Source organism: Bos javanicus, chromosome 1 (genome assembly GCF_032452875.1).
Source record: "Bos javanicus breed banteng chromosome 1, ARS-OSU_banteng_1.0, whole genome shotgun sequence".
NCBI classification, from domain to species: Eukaryota; Metazoa; Chordata; class Mammalia; order Artiodactyla; family Bovidae; genus Bos; species Bos javanicus.
Window position 1 is genome coordinate 4642164 of NC_083868.1, and position 16749 is coordinate 4658912.

Genomic DNA, 16749 nt, shown 5'->3' on the forward strand with positions numbered 1-16749 from the left:
TAATCTCCCAATGCACAGTCATATCTTAAGTTTGTAGGATTCATTAAATTTCCAAGGGTAGACAAGTTTCTATTTTTTAAATAAGAAACTTTTCCATGGTGTTGCGGTAATATAATTCTAAATGTATGTTCTCAGGTTTTGAGGATTTTTAAGTTTTTTATTTATGTATTTGTTTATTTTTAAATTCTTTGGCCACACCTCGTGGCATTTGGGACCTCAGATCTCAAACTGGGGATCAAACCCATGCCCCCTGCGTTGGAAATGTGGAGTCTTAATCACTGGACCGTCAGGGAAGACCTCTTAGTTCTGAAGATTAAAATGTAAACTAATTGTTATTGGTAAATATCTGATTAGGTGTGTGGCACTGTAGTTGAAACTCTTCATTGTGAAAGAATCCAGTCCATTGCATTTGTAAGCTAATTCATCTAAGTTTAAAGAAAAGAATCTAGCTCTAATAAGCCAATGTTAAAAAATTGTCCGAGAGTTGGGGAGTGATCCCGACAGAGGAGTGGTTTTCATGGTCTGCTAGCCTGTAAATTGTTTTACCTACTTTAGAGTTTGATGTGTGAGTATGTGAAACTCTTGTAATGTTTTCTAACAGCCGTGCCCATTTCCATCCCCTTCTCATGCTTCTTTTGCCCAAATTCCTTTTTAAGATGATACTTTTGTATATGCAGGTGTTCGGTGAGGGAACTGAGGCTGTAAAGAAATCTTTAGAGGGAATATTTGACGACACTGTTCCAGATGGCAAGGTAAAAATAAACACATGTTCCTTTTCTAAAAGTACCACAAATACCTCAACATTACACAGTGCAATGGTTTCTTGGGATCCTAAAATTAAGTAGACTCAGTATTAGAAACTGAAATAATCAGTCCTTTAAAATTATGTAACTGGTCGAGAAGAGATGGAAAACTTGATTACAGTAAGACGTTCACCTGCTGACATAACATTTTCAGTAATTTTCATTTGAATGTTTATTTCCGTCTAGAATAAGGGAGGAAATTGGGGTTCTGGGTAGCAGAATATTTCATGCCATTGTAAGTTCCTCTCGTAAACAACTTCCTTCCCAAGAGGTGAGTCTGTACTGATCGCCCTCTCTACCCACACATGCTATTTTGCTTCGATTAATTTCACAGAACTGTTCTAATGGTATGTTCTTTCAAAAATAAAACATGCATTTGCCTTCTAAGACAAGCATCCAGTTACAAATCTCCAGACTTGGTTTAACCTTGTGCTTGGATTTAAAAGGGTCTTTCAAACTGCTCTGATTGAAAGCCCATAAAGAATATTGATTTTTTTTTCCCCTAGGCTGCTATTTTCAGCCTCTAAATGAATGGACATCCCTCATTTGAAAGACCCTAATGATGATACCAGCAGGCTCTTTGTTGGGGAAGGGGTGGGAATTCTGATGTTGATAATGTGACCTTGGTATGATCCTTCCATTCACTGACTCAGAATCAATATGACAGAGTTCAGCTTTCAGTTGCCATGCAACCAGGCAGTGGCTTGTCACATGTTCTAGATAGAGCCGAGCCTCTGAAATCAGGGTTCTGGCTACTGGGGGGAGTGGGGAGAAGTGTGGTCACGAAGGGACCTTTTTCTCCCTTTGATACCTAACTACTCCTGGATTATGTCATTGTGGATATCAAGATAGCTGTCCTTGGAAATACTCATCAATAACCACCGTCTCTTTCTGATGAAATCTCATGAAGTTAAGTCACTGTCCTTACATGCAATCCAAGCACAGTTTCTGTGTTCATGTATTCATGTCTGAAGTTAGGTAATTCATCCTGAATACCATAATTAGTACACTTTTAATGTAGGGATGTGTTCCCCAGGTACACAGATCCTGGAAACTGCAAAAATTGTTCCATTGGATTTCTGTCGCTCTTTTCATTTTTCCGAGATACCCCTTTGTTTTTACTCCTTGGCTGGAATGCCTTGTACTCGAAGAGCAGTTTAGATGCAAAATTTGGGCTGATCTAGTGCTAAGAGCATTTCTTTAAGGTGGCATGTGGGGACAGAGTGGGAAGATTCCAATTACAGTTAATGGGATTTGGGCAAGTTTATTGCGTTTTGACAGTGCCTTCCCTGGGGTTCAATTTATCTGTGAAAGCCAAACTATTCAAAGGCAGAGCTGAAATTGTCTTCTCCATTGAAGAATTTGGTTTAGTAGCCTTTATAGAAACATGTCCCCTATTCTGGGACCTGATCTTTTTAGGTACGGAAGGTGTTACATTACCACCTCTCAGGCTTCCATTTGGAAACTTGTTTCTTCTTATAATCTGCTGATGGCAGCACATTTTCAGTAATCTATGGGTACATATTTACCAATCTGTGGATATAAACCAATAATCAAGGCTTATTTCTTACCACCTGTTGAGCATCAGCATTATTTTTACCTTGCTAAAATCTAAAGAAATTATTTCTTTGCTTACTCCAGAGAGACTAGGTTCCTAATATTTCATCAACCTGTGGGGTGTTTTTTGCTTTAGCTGTTTAGCTGGCTTAGATATAGCCCAGCTGCTGAGTACGTAGGTAGGACATGGCTCCTCCCACTCTTAGAAACTTGGTACTATTCCCTGATTCAGAGGATGGACTGATGGCAACAGCCTGAGAGAAGGCAGAAAGCTCATCTGTGGAGTTCTCTGCACCTCATAAAGGAAATGTAGCTCTCTGTCTCTCCCAGAGCTGTGCCAAAGGTTAAATGTGAGCACAGAAATGATGCTGGTTGTCAATAGCTTGTGTTGGAACACCATCTTTAAGAATTTCCTTGGAGCCTCCTGGTTGCCTTTGAAACTTAACAGCTCATCAGGGTACAGTCTTGCCGGAGGACTCTCAGCTCTAAATTTGAAGTGGGTTTGTGGAAGAAATCATAGCAAGAAAGCTGAACTGAATGAATGGTCCATTTCTTTCTTTCTTCCAAACTTTGATATCCACTCAGTCATGCAGTGCCCACCTGTGGATGCCATGGGTCAGGTGTGAGGTCTGCATCTCACCTGAGACATCTCGCCCACCCCCAGAAAGCTCCTTTCTCTATAATTTATTCCTCTCTCTGAGAGTCCCCTCTGTCCTTCACTCCTGCCACCACACTTCTGCCGCCGGGCCCTTTTCTTCAGAATAGATAATCCCCATGTGCTATCAGGGGGTCTGAGATCCTCAGAGACTGACTTGCTGCTCTGCTAACTTTATTTCTTATCCTAGAGGGAGAAAGAAATGGTCTTACCCGCCGTCCACCAGCACAATCCTGACTGTGACATTTGGGTCCACGAGTATTTCACCCCGTCCTGGTTCTGTCTACCGAACAATCAGCCAGCCCTGACGGTTGTCCGGCCGGGGGACACGGCCCGGGATACCCTGGAGCTGATCTGCAAGGTATGAGGCCACTTGGGGTTGTTTGCGTTGGAGGACTCCACGGACACTCAGATGCGGGTGGCAGAGGAGGATTCTTAAAAGAACACCTTTATTTCATAACAGAGCAGTGTTGGATCCTCTTGTGATATACGCATAATGGATGGATGTGATTTCTTCCACACTAGGAGGAGAGGGATTCTCTTAGTAGCTTCTTGCAACATGTATTCTTGATAGATTTGTGCAAAGCCTATTATGTGCTCATTGCACAAGTTGTAAAGAATTTAGGTAAAGAACAAAGCCGAAAATTAAGGCACCCTTGCTCACAAAATTCAGAAGTCACCTCGGTGAACATTTTGGTGTTTGTCCCTGGTCTCTGTTTGCCACAAGGACACATACGTGTATTCAGTGGCATCATATTATGTGCACGGAGCTTCCCAGGTGTCTCAGATGGTAAACAATCTGCCTGCAACGCGGAGACCCAGGTTCAATCCCTGGGTCAGGAAGATCCCCTGGGGGAGAGAATGGCTACCCTCTCCAGTATTCTTGCCTGGAGAATCCCATGGACAGAGGAGCCTGGCGGGCTATAGTCCATGAGGTTGCAAAGAGTTGGACACGACTGAGCGATCAAAACAACACTTTATCACTTGCACTATTTGTAACCTGCTCTTTGACAGTTTCTAATATACCGTTATGACCAATGTAGATAGCATATTCAAAAGCAGAGACATTACTTTGCCAACAAAGGTCCGTCTAGTCAAGGCTATGGTTTTTCCTGTGGTCATGTATGGATGTGAGAGTTGGACTGTCAAGAAAGCTGAGCACCAAAGAATTGATGCTTTTGAACTGTGGTGTTGGAGAAGACTCTTGAGAGTCCCTTGGACTGCAAGGAGATACAATCAGCCCATTCTAAAGGAGATCAGCCCTGGGTGTTCATTGGAAGGACTGATGCTAAAGCTGAAACTCCAGTACTTTGGCCACCTCATGCGAAAAGTTCTCATTGGAAAAGACTCTGATGCTGGGAGGGATTGGGGGCAGGAGGAGAAGGGGACGACAGAGGATGAGATGGCTGGATGGCATCACCGACTCGATGGACATGAGTTTGGGTGAACTCTGGGAGTTGGTGATGGACAGGGAGGCCTGGCGTGCTGTGATTCATGGGGTCGCAAAGAGTCGGACACGACTGAGCGACTGAACTGAACTGAATACACCATGGGTATCTTTAGGGTAGGAAAACATTGAAATAGATGTCAGATTTGTGGTCCATGATGAGAAATTCTCCTTTCCGTAAATACACAATTAGCCTCTTTATTTCTTTAAAGTGGCAAGGGATTGAACTGCCTTCCTCTGCTTACACCTTAAGTTATAGAAACTTCGTGATCATTTTCATGGTAAGCCCACTTTCATTTTTTTGATCCTCCTTGAGTGACAGCTAGGTGAACTGGATTGCCTTGAGTGAGAAAAGGGAAAGAGGAAAGAATGGGGCTTTTCTTACATGTCAGGTTTTTCTTTTTCCTAATTAGCAGCATTAATAATCTTATTTGGTAGTCATGTCGAGTCTGAGAAGAAATGGTACGTCCCCATTGTACATATGAGAAGGCGAGGCTCAGAAAGCCCTGGTTCCTTGCCTGAGCTCACATCACGGTCATAGTCACTTGCAACGGAGGTTTTTTGTTTTTGTTTTTTTTCCCTTTCAGTACTTTTATTTGCTTATTTACTTTTTGGCTGTGCTGGGTCTTCGTTGCTCCTTGGGCTTTTCTCTAGTTGCTGCCAGCGGAGGCTACTCTCTAGCTGCTGTGCGCAGGCTTGTCATCGCAGTGGCTTCTCGTTGCGGAGCACGGGCTTTAGGGCACTTGGGCCAGTGATTGCGGCTCCCAGGCTCTAGAGCACAGGCTCAGTTGAAGTGCCTCGGCTTTGTTGCTCCTTGGCAGGTGGCCTCTTCCCAGATCAGGGATCGAACCTATGTCCCCTGCTTTGACAGGTGGGTTCTCTACTACTGAGTCACCAGGCAGGCCTGCAGAGGAGGTTTTTAATCTCTATCTGGCCGCTCCAAACTTGGATGGCTTCCTTTGTGCCAAGTAGATGGCTGCAAGAACTGTCAGTCGTCTGGAAGATGGTCCGTAAGGGGTGGAAGGGCCTAGAATATATTCTTAGGGGAGTGAAATGGTCTTCTCTGAGACCACTAAAGGGAAAGTGGAAACCTTGTCATAATTTTATCCTAGAAGAAGCTGGATGAATCAATCCAATGATGTTTTGAACCTTCTCATTCAGCATGCGCGTACTAAGCTGCTTCAGTTGTGTCCAACTCTGTGGACTGTAGAGTCCTGTGGGCTGTAGCCCGCCAGGCTCCTCTGTCCATGGAATTCTCCAGGCAAGAATACTGGAGTGGGTTGCCATTTCCTACTCCAGGGATCTTCTCGACCCAGGGATTAAACCCAACTCTCTTATGTCTCCTGCACTGGCAGGTAGATTCTTCACCACTAGCATCGCCTGGGAAGCCCTCAGTGAATACAAGTGGTTTATAAATATGGAATAACTTTCACTATCTCAACTAGTAACTCAGTTCTTCTGCCATCAGCAATTTTTGTACTTAACAAAAAGTACGAATGACTAGGACTTGGTAAGGGAAAAATCTGGCTTCATGTGAAGGAGAAATAGAATACTGTGGCTCAAATAAGCGTATCAGATCATCTCTCTGGAGGAAAAGTAGAAGGACCATTTGTTTCAGGGCAGAGCTGAAAATCAGCCCCCACATGGGTGTTAAAAATAAATGATACACCATTGCATGCTTCAACTCCTTCATGTACACGAATTCTAGCTTTTTAAAGATAATGGCATTTCTGTTCACATTTTTTATTTTAATTACTTAACAAAATTAGTCTATTGAGGATTTCTGCATCCTTTATTTATAGATTAGCATGATTCTTTGGAGACCCATTAATATTCTGCCGAGCTGTGGGAGTTATTCTCAGAACTGCAGCTGAAGGTGTCAGAAGTAGGACTCTGGGTTTTTCATATTAGCTGAACTCTGGAGGGGCCTTCCAAAGAGTAGTGTTGCTCTGGCGCCTCCTGTATACACTGGCATAGACTCCATCAGGAATTGGAGGGTGTGTTAGAGTTTAGCAATAAATATTGGTGAAAAATTAAACAGTGGGGAAAATAGTGATTTTAGGTACTTTTAGGTACTTGCTTTGATAGAAACTAAGGCAATGAAGGACAACTGTCAGGGCAACTTAGAGACCATCTTTAATTAATGAGTTTGACCAGCTGCCCTTATAAAGGGTTTTATCACTTGATGGGATTTTAATGGTGTCATTGTGACATACATCCCTTTCTCTAACAATAAAAGGTTTTTATTGTTTTTCTTGAATCCTCAGATTTTTTTTTCCCCCAAAAAACATAGAACTAGAGACAAAAACAATATGGTGTGGAACACTCTTACATCTCTTCAGTTTAAAAACAGAAAACTTTGGTGTGTACTTTGAGAAATTGATGGTCCCCAGAAAAGCATTTGTGTAGGGTAAATTATATAGTGTACCCAGAGCCAGGTGCCTTCTAAAGCTGACTGCTTCTTTAGGAGACACTTTATTGTAATTAGTGGAGCCGATTTTATTCTTCAGAGGGAAAGAGATAATAGGGAAAACAGTGCCACATGTTATTAATGATCTAATTAACATTGAGTGATTTTTCCACCCCCCCTTAGGGGAGGGACCAAAAAACAACGGTGATTGTCAGAATTGTCTGTCTTTTATTTCTTTATTGCTGTTCTCAATGTTGGTGATGGGTGCTTTCGCTAATATTTAATAATCAATCTTTTTCTTCTGTCTCTTGCATTCAGCTCATTCTCTTTCCTATTCTGTCTGATCCACATCATTTCACATCAGTCTGTCATCTGCCATCCGAGCACCAGTCCAGTTCTGGTATAGTAACTGTTTCAAGATCTACATTTCATGTGCAGTTCATGCTTTGAATGTTATGAAAGTGATTGTTACTAAATATAGCAGGAAGCATGTTGACCTGTGGGTTGTGAATATAGTCTGATCATTGCAATCACTAAAGTAATTACAAAGAAATTCATTCATTCATACTCAGCCGTTATTATTCACGTGTGACTGTGGGCATCTTTTTCATGCCTTTACCATGTAGACCTGTGACTTTTTCCTAATGAACGTGGGCATTGAAAAAAGTAAAAAGACCATCTTGAAGGGCAGAATAAATATCTTTGGAAATTCTGCAGTAGCATTGTGTGTGTGTGTGTGCTCGCATGCATGGATCTCTGTGTGTCCTTAACTGCATGCATTTATATTTTCTGAAGAAGTTTGACTGAAATGGAAGAATATGAGCAGAAAAGAGCCAAACGCTGATGGATTTGAAGAGTGTGGTATCTGTTTTAATGGGCTCAGATTACTTATTGAAAATACCTGCCTTATGTTTTATATTTCATCCTTTGGAGGGGTCATAGAAACATGTAAATTTTTAAGAAGAATGCCAACTACACTAAATAATATTTGTTTTATGGTATAATTTATGGCTTCATTGTCTCAAAATGAATCAAATGCTAAGTAACTTAAGTAAGTAAATGTTGGAAAACTAATTTGGACTGTTTAAGTTTTTTCCTGTCTGAATTTCTCCCGAGTTAGGAAATTTTCTCTTGAAAATTTTTCGAGTATAATAACAGGGCACGGCTTAGTGGCTGAATAGCAACAACAACAAATAATGCAGACCACATCTTAGAATTACTGTCTTAAAATAGTCATTAATATTTGGAATTCTTGCACATAGATGTGCTACAAACACGGTAAGTTTTTTTTTTTTTAAAAAACACTTTGATATTGACTTGCAAATAGTGGAGGATCTTGAAATTCTTGAGAGTGCTGATATTCTCAGTTCATTAAGATTTTCTCTTTATGTTAGACCAGCTGTGACTCACTAGGGCTCATAATTGAGAAACGTTTCCCAAAATGAGAAGACACACTGGTATATTGATTAGAAGTCCCATTTTTAGGGTAACTATTTACTGATCGAACCACAGACTCCTGGATTAGAAGTAAGACCATTATCATTTTTGTATTCATCGTGCGTGCTCACTTTTATCTTTCTAAGTTATCAAGACGTTATTATAACTTAAAGAAGTTTGAAAATACGGTGGAGGAGGGAAAGCGGTAAGAGCCAAACTTTTACCGTTGTTCTATTCTCTTTGTTAAGCACTTCAAAGTGTAGGCTTTTGTTTACTGTTTTCTGTGCATCTGTATAAATGTTTTCAGCACGTCTGTATAAATGTTTTCAGCATGATAGCATTTAAGGGATGGTGTCTCTGTCAAAACCACCTTAAGACCTTTGGTGTCTACCAGTGGACAGTCTCTCACACTGAAGTTTCAGGAGTCTTGGATGAGGTTGCTATTCGGATCTGGTTTCCAAAAGACTCTCTAAGTGGCAACTCTCTTGGGAATGTCCACAAAATATTTATTGATGATGGCGACAAGATTTCCCAGTGGGTTCGTTCCTGTTGATCAAGACCCCATGAAGTTTGATTTCTCTTTCCCTCCCACCTCAGTTGCAAACAGATGGCGAAGCAAAATATTTTGCTTCTATTAGTAATTAAAGATTTCCGTGGGTGTCTTAGTCCATGGGAAGCATTTGCAGCTTCTGTCTCTGTGAGGTCAACTTTTCTTGCATATCACAGCTCTCTTAAGTATTATTACTTTGCTGTTTGTCTCTGGGCTCTCTGAGAAGTAGTAGCTAGCACACTTTGAAGCTCCCCTGCCTTTGTTTCCCGTGTTTACCCATCCACCCTGGTTATTTTGCAAGAACAGTCTGGGTCTGGGAGTCGTTGAGCATTTGGTTTTCAGCACCCACAGCCATGGAAAAGGAAATGGCACAACCCACTCCACTATTCTTGCCTGGGAAATCCCATGGACAGAGGAGCCGGGTGGGCGACAGTCCAGGGGGTTGCAGAAGAGTCAGGCACAACTGAGTAACTAAACAACAACAACAACCGCCCACAGCAAAAGCCCCAAAGCCTGTACATGGCAGATGCTGGCTCCCTGGTGCCTGTGTTCGGGCTGTGGTTTCAAATCATCACATTATTAGGGAGAGGATGCACACTGGGGGTTCCCAAGAATCCCTGTAGAAAACATCTTTATCATTTGGCTAGGTGTGTAGAACAGAGTCCCTCCTACTGTCTGTGACTATGCTTTCTTGACGATGCAGGATCGCTGTCTTGCCTGTGTATTTATTCACGAAGCAAGGTCTCCAGTGTCCCCACCTCCTGTGTTCTGCGTGCCCCTTCACACAGTCCTGATGACTGCACTTGTGTTTTATTAATTTCCCTATTGGCATTGCTTCTCATGGTGTCTGGCACACTTCAGAGTTTGTTGGGTGTAATTGAATATTTATTGGAATAAATATCAGAAATGTTCTTACTTTGGCCTTAAAATTTTGGTTGAGTTCCATTCAGTCTCTCAGTTGTGTCCGACTCTTTGCAACCCCATGAATTGCAGCACGCCAGGCTTCCCTGTCCATCACCAACTCCCGGAGTTCACTCAAACTCACGTCCATTGAGTCGGTGATGCCATCCAGCCATCTCATCCTCTGTCGTCCCCTTCTCCTCCTGCCTTCAATCTTTCCAAGCAAATTTTGGTTGAGGGAGAAGGTAAATAGTGTATTAAGCCAGTGAGAAATTAATTTCACTTACTTTGAAAGAATTCTCCTTAGTTGAGTTTCTGTTGTGAAGAGATGATGTTGTATTTATGAATAATTTCAGACTTACAAAAGAGTAGCCAATCATGCAATTAACTCCTGGGTTCTAGAATATCAAATTATGTTTCATCCATTTACTCACTGACTCCCACCCCCTGCTTTGGATGGTTTGGAAAGCAAATTCCAGACATCATATCTTTATCTACTAGTAAAACTTTCAGATAAATCTCTAAAAGATAAGGATGCTTTAAAAATGAAAGACTTGAGGGAAGCATTTTCTCTCTAGCAATACATTTTCATGTTGCCTTGTAACTTTTGAAGAACGTTCCCCCCTCCCCCCGCCTCCCTTTTTCCTTCGAATCTTCTTGAATGTGAACTGAGGATGTTATTTATAAAACCAGAGAGCTACCATTGCCTTTTTCACAAAGTTCATTCACGAATGACTTTCTAGGTAGAAAAGAATGATTTGACCCATTCTGACCGGTGCAGGAGGCCTGGAAATTTTGATCCTAGAAAATTCGATCTGTTTTAGAATTGTTTTCTTTGGGCGAGTCATTCAGGGTGTTTCCAGAGTTGGACACACGCCTGTCTGCAGTGCCTGGAGGGAGTCTCACTTGGGGTGTATATAAATAAGACTGAATCCAAATGCCTTGTCTATACACTGACTTGCTCGCGAATGAACTGTTAACAACTGTCCCCAGGGTCCCCATGTGGCTAAGAAAACAACTTTGCCTGGGCACAGCTTTCTTCTGTCACTGTAAATCCTCTCCGGCCTTTCTTGTTCCTTTTCTTCTCTAATCACCTATGTGTGTTGGAAATTATGTTTAAAAGCCTTTTGGACCTGATAGGTTTTCTTGCAAACCCGGTGTTGAAGAACGGAATGAATCAGATAAGCAGAAGTGAATATGTGGCTTATTTATTTCCATTGAATGTAAGATACTCATGAGATGTTATTAATATGTTCAATTAATATAATTTGGGTTTGGGATATAAACATTTTAATAAATACAGAAATGTTACTTCCCCCTCCGGTAATCAGTCCCTGTTATTCTCAGGGATACATGACAATATGTCAGGGAGAACTAATTATATCTATTTACTATTGAACATTTTCTCTTCTCTTCTCTTCTTTTTTTTTGGTTCCTAGGCACATAAACTGGATCATTCTGCTCATTACCTGCGCCTGAAATTTCTAATAGAAAACAAAATGCAGTATTATGTGCCAAAGCCCGAGGAGGACATTTATGAGCTGGTAATGTTTATGACTGTTGTCTATGTACATTCTGTAGGAGACTATTTTTAAATTATATGTATGCTCATGCTAATTGTGGTTGGTGGAGTGGAACAAATTCTAGAATAAATGAGCCTCATTCCGTGCTCTCATATTTGCAGAGATGGCCTTAACCTATCACAGTATTTTTTGCAGAGTGGAAATGCCACCTTAGTTTATACAGGGAACAGTTCTGTGCTATCATGAAAAATTGAAATCCAGAATTGACTCTCAGATAGAATTTTAGTTATTGTTCCTAGCTTTCCTTGCCATGTTGACAGTCTTTTGTTTTAAATGGGTGACTCAAAGATGAGCTGGCTGTTGTCAGAGAAAAAGTACCAGCTCCAATTTTGTGTGCCTTCCCCCTGCATGTTGAAATTGATGGGTAAAATCCTGTTAGGTGAAAAAAGCTGCTAACTAATTATATGTCCTGGCCTTCTGGAATTGTGTTGATATAGATTCTTGGGCATACTTATGTAGGTTTGAGTTTCATGATGGGATTTGGGTTCTGAACTGGATCTGGATTTTTATTCTGGCTCTGCTGCTTAGTAATTATGTGGTCTCGGCCAGACTTCCCCCCTGGCCGCACCCCCCAGCCCCGCCCGCCCGCCCCAAATGTGGTGACTAATACTTTGTAGGATTTTGCAAAGATTAAAGATCATGGTTCATATAGTAGATGCTCAATAAATGGTGATCATGGTTCCTTTTTTGTTAGCCAAGGGGTGCTTTTTTCAGTTCCAGAAAAGAAACATTTTGGGAACCAGGCCCCTTCTCTTGGAGCTTGTTCTTCTTTCCTGTACTTAGTCATTTCTCTGGGGGTCACTGAACTGCTTGCCATGGATCTGTGAATGATAACAGTATGACTTCAGACAGCCTTTCAGCACAGAAAACAGAACTGAAAATTTAGACCTGAAAAGTCTCCTTTTGAAAAAGGGAAGTGTGATTTAAAATTTAGTCCATTTAGTAGGGAATTGTGTTTCTAATCAACTTTTCTTGAGGTTTGTTTTCTCGACAATAAAACATCAATTCTGAGCACATGGTTTGGTAAGTTTTGGCAAACGTATACAGAATGTTGTGTTTCCATCACTACAGTCATAATTTACATTTCTGTCATCTTAGAAACTTCCCTGGTGTCCCTTTAAGTGTTTTAAATGAAATATAAGAGAGGGTGTGCTTTTTATAGCATTCTTATCATGTTATGAAATAGAAGAAGAACAAAATGACCATTTTTCAACCATCACTTAAATCATAAAGCTTAAAGCAGAGAAAGGTACTTTTAACAGTGGCTGATTTATTTTTTTCTCTGGCATGGGGAAAGCCCTGACTTTGTGCTCTGTGAGTAGAAGAAAGAAAACCCATTTTCTTACTTAAGAAAGGAAAGTGCTTTGCTGTTAACACTGAAATAGCTGTTAGATCATGTAGTTTTATCTTGGAGTTAATGAATCTTTTATATCCTAAATGACAGGGATCAAGCCTAAGGAACTTCCACGTCCTTCATATTTTATACACAGGAGAATGCTGAAGACATATCTTTTGAATTTATATTGACTTCCTTATTATTTTTAAGTCTTGGCCATTGTGCGGTCTCATCCAGTATAGAAGACTAACAAGCTTACTCTGTTATCTACAACTGCTATGTACATATTACAATTGCCCTTTAAAAACAAAAGCAAAAACCTGAAATACAGGGAGCTCATGGTATTCTTTCTTGCCCAGTCGCAGAAGGTCTCCAGCTCTGAGATTCCTGAGGAAGTAAATGCCATACTCTTAGTCACTCTGTTGTTCAGACTGGGAGTGAGTACTGCTAATGGGCACCTCTATTTTTACCAAGATTTTAAACTTTTTGTTCTTAGGATATCTTTGGCAGCCTGGTACAGCCTGCAGATCCCATTTCAGAATAATGTTTTCAGTTCCATGAAATGGAATACATAGGATTACCCATGGCCTAATTGTGTTGAATTAGTTATGAAAGATATTTAAAAAATTATAGATAATACACATGCTTAATAGCTCATTAAATAATCAGACAGTGGTTGGTCTAACACCTGCCACTGTTCTGAAGTAGTGATGAGCATAAATAATATTTTGAGATATTAGCAGCAACCAGAATGTGGTGTAAAAATAACTGTGATTTCTGGTTGTGACAAGGTCACAGACACACTGCTCACATTGCTGTGTTTGTTGCTTCCGTTCATTAATAATTGAAGGAAATGCTACGTTTCAGTTACAGGTTAGTGAATATAAAAATTTCAGGCTTTTTCAGCATCCCAGTTCACAGACCCCTCGAATTATATCCATACATCCATGGTTTCCAATCTTTGCTTTTGGCCATTAAGCTGGGTGAGATGTCATTCCAGGGCAGAGGGTTTCTAAACACACGATGTTCTGGATGCTTTTTGAGATTTTACAGATATTTTATTTATTGACCCTTACTGAACAAGCATCAGACCACTCATGGCTAATTGGTTTCCATAACCCGCCTCCATTGTATTTCCCGTGGATGAACGAAACTCACAGACGTTTAGAGTCCTGTCCTGAAAAGTGACTCATTCATAGATGACTGTCCCAAAACATCTCATTCTCTGCTATTGTTTTGTCAAAAATTCTTGAGTTAGAAGATAATATTTATTGGCAAAAATGTGTACTGTATTTTAAAGATCTTTTTTTGGGGGGGGGGCATCTAGTAGATTTATTTTGTGGGGCTGGGGATTCCTTTGCTTAAGAAAAGCCATGAATACTCTTCTACTTATGTATTATACATAGCTGCTTTGCTAATTACGGGCTTCCCTGGTAGCTCAGCTGGTAAAGAATCCACCTGCAATGCAGGAGACCCCAGCTCAATTCCTGGGTCGGGAAGATGACCTGGAGAAGGGAAAAGCTACCCACTCCAGTATTCTGGCCTGGAGAATTCATGGACCGTATAAAGTCGGACACAACTGAGCGACTTTTTGCTTTCACTTGCTAATTATGTTTTAATATAAGCAATACCTGCTTGGCTACTTTTTCATAATTAGTTGGTTATTGGGTCCAATCTGTGGCAACCCACTCCAGAGTTCTTGCCTGGAGAACCCCAGGGATGGGGGAGCCTGGTGGGCTGCCGTCTATGGGGTCGCACAGAGTCGGACACGACTGAAGCGACTTAGCAGCAGCAGTAGACTGATAAAGAATATGAAGGCACTGGTTTTTTTGAAAACCCATGATTAAATATGTTTTTCTTAAAAAGACAAGTAGGAATAGAGTTTGCAACAACCCTGATCAATCGGTCGATTGATTCATCCAGCAAATATTTATTTAGCATTTGTTCCGTGCCTGGCACCATGCTAGCTGCTCTAGGCACTGAGAGCAACAGGAAAATTTCTACTCTTTATGGAAAATACATCCAGGTTGTGAAGACAGATATAAAAACATGTAAATATTTTTGACAAAAACAGGTAAATAGGTAGTATTTCTGGGGATGCTAAGTGCTGGGAAAGAAAAGGTTAGGACATGAATGGATAGAGAAAAATGGACATCTGAAGGTGACCCTGCCGCTCCTTTTAGACGTGATATTTGAGCAGGGTGGTGAGTGAGGTGAGAAAGTGAGTCACAGGTATTTTGGAGGAATGTGTTCCAGGGTCAGGGAACAAAGCCCGGCAGAGCCTGGCAGGGGAAGGCGGTGGTGGTGGGGGTGGTTTACTGTGTTTGAGTAGCATCAGTGGGGAGGGTGAGTGGGGGGTGGGGGGTGTTGAATTCAGGACGTGAGGGAGAAGGGGAGCAGGAGGGCTTGTCAGGCCCGAGTGAGAGGTAAAACCCCAAGAGACAAGGGCTTTATTTGACTCCTGTCTTAATAGGCTCACTGCGGCTAGCATGTGGCCCACGAGCCTTGGGGAGGGGCTGGGAGAGCTGGAGGCTGGTGAGCTGTCCTTCAGGCAGTGCATGATAGGGGCTTGGACCAGGCGCCCCACGAAGACCTGGTAAGAAATGAATGTGACATTCACTCGACAACTCAAGTTCTGGGGTAATCAGACCATTTTTTAACATCTGATGGTCTTTAATCTGGTTTTTGAAAAGAAGGATAATATGCATCATCGTTGATTTAATAGCATAGGGAATGTGAGTGATGCTGCTGCTGCTAAGTCGCTTCAGTCGTGTCCGACTCTGTGCGACCCCATAGATGGCAGCCCACCAGGCTCCTCCGTCCCTGGGATTCTCCAGGCAAGAATACTGGAGTGGGTTGCCATTTCCTTCTCCAGTGCATGAAAGTGAAAGTGAAGTCGCTCAGTTGTGTCCGACTCCTAGGGACCCCATGGACTGCAGCCTACCAGGCTCCTCCGTCCATGGGATTTTCCAGGCAAGAGTACTGGAGTGGGGTGCCGTTGCCTTCTCCCACGTGTGTGATACTTTTTGCTAAAGCTATGTTTAAAATTGTGGGATTTCAAAATTTCTGGTGTCAGATATTCTGATTGCATCAAAAATGTATTTTAAAGTGCAGATCCTTCTTGAAATTTTACATACTTTAGAGATTTAAAAAATCCAATTTTTGTTCACCTGGCCTAAGGACCACACAGTGAAGGGTCTAGTATTATACAATGTTACTGTCTGAGACTGGTGAAGAAACACAAAGACTTTCACACCAATTACAAAGAGGAGTAGGAGGCAATATTGAGAGAATAGGAAAGCTTATTTACGAAGCTAAATTCCCACTGGATCTGTAGAAAGCCATTTGGAACGTTCCGGAGATGACTAAAACAAATGGCGATATACTGCCACCTAGCGGGGGGAGTTTGGCTTTCAAGGAAATTGAAAAAAATCAAACTAAGGTTCCAAAGAAGTTGAAGTAATAAGTACATTTCATAACATTTTACCGAGCATTCCATGACATTGTAAAATATATCATAGCGTTGATTATCTTTGGTAATGTATAATTTTGGTGACTGTGTTTTCTGAACTAAAGATCAGTGTTAGAACTGATGTCTTCTAAATGCAGAACGCACTGGTATGGAACTTTTTCTGAAGAATATAGACAGAAAATGATATTAAGTTATGCCCCCAGCACTTTGCATTTGATGGAAGTTGCATTAAATTAGGGTGTTCTAGAGGCTCTGGGCTACATTGTAGGGTCAACATTTCCAGCCCCTCTCCCACCCCAGCCTCTTGGCTTAGCCTTTTTCCAGGCTCCTGATTCCTAAGCATTCAGCTTACCTCTCCTACCTGTCAACTGCCCTAAGAAAGTGAACAGAAAGAAACCTGTGTTTTTTTTTTTTTTTTCCTTTCTTTCATACTTGGCATGAATGAAATTATTCCTGGACAAATGACTAAGATGGGAGCAAGTTTAAATAATCACTGAGACTTCTCTTCAGTGCTCAAGAAGAGCTTTCTCTTATTGACTTTGGCTCAAAAGAGATTTTCCTTTTGAAATTAAATGACAGTTTAAAAAATTCCATATGAG

General features: G+C 41.3%; 1 protein-coding gene across 10 annotated transcripts in view; it reads left to right on the forward strand.

The window, feature by feature from the left end:
- Nucleotides 1–16749, forward strand: part of TIAM1 (TIAM Rac1 associated GEF 1) — a 466629-nt gene that overhangs the window by 359200 nt on the left and 90680 nt on the right. For all 10 annotated transcript variants that reach the window (XM_061418767.1, XM_061418922.1, XM_061418676.1 and 7 more), the window contains 3 exons: nucleotides 678–752; nucleotides 3206–3376; nucleotides 11199–11303. In XM_061418767.1, coding sequence (XP_061274751.1) covers nucleotides 678–752; nucleotides 3206–3376; nucleotides 11199–11303 — 351 coding nt within the window. The remainder of the gene's footprint in view (nucleotides 1–677; nucleotides 753–3205; nucleotides 3377–11198; nucleotides 11304–16749) is intronic.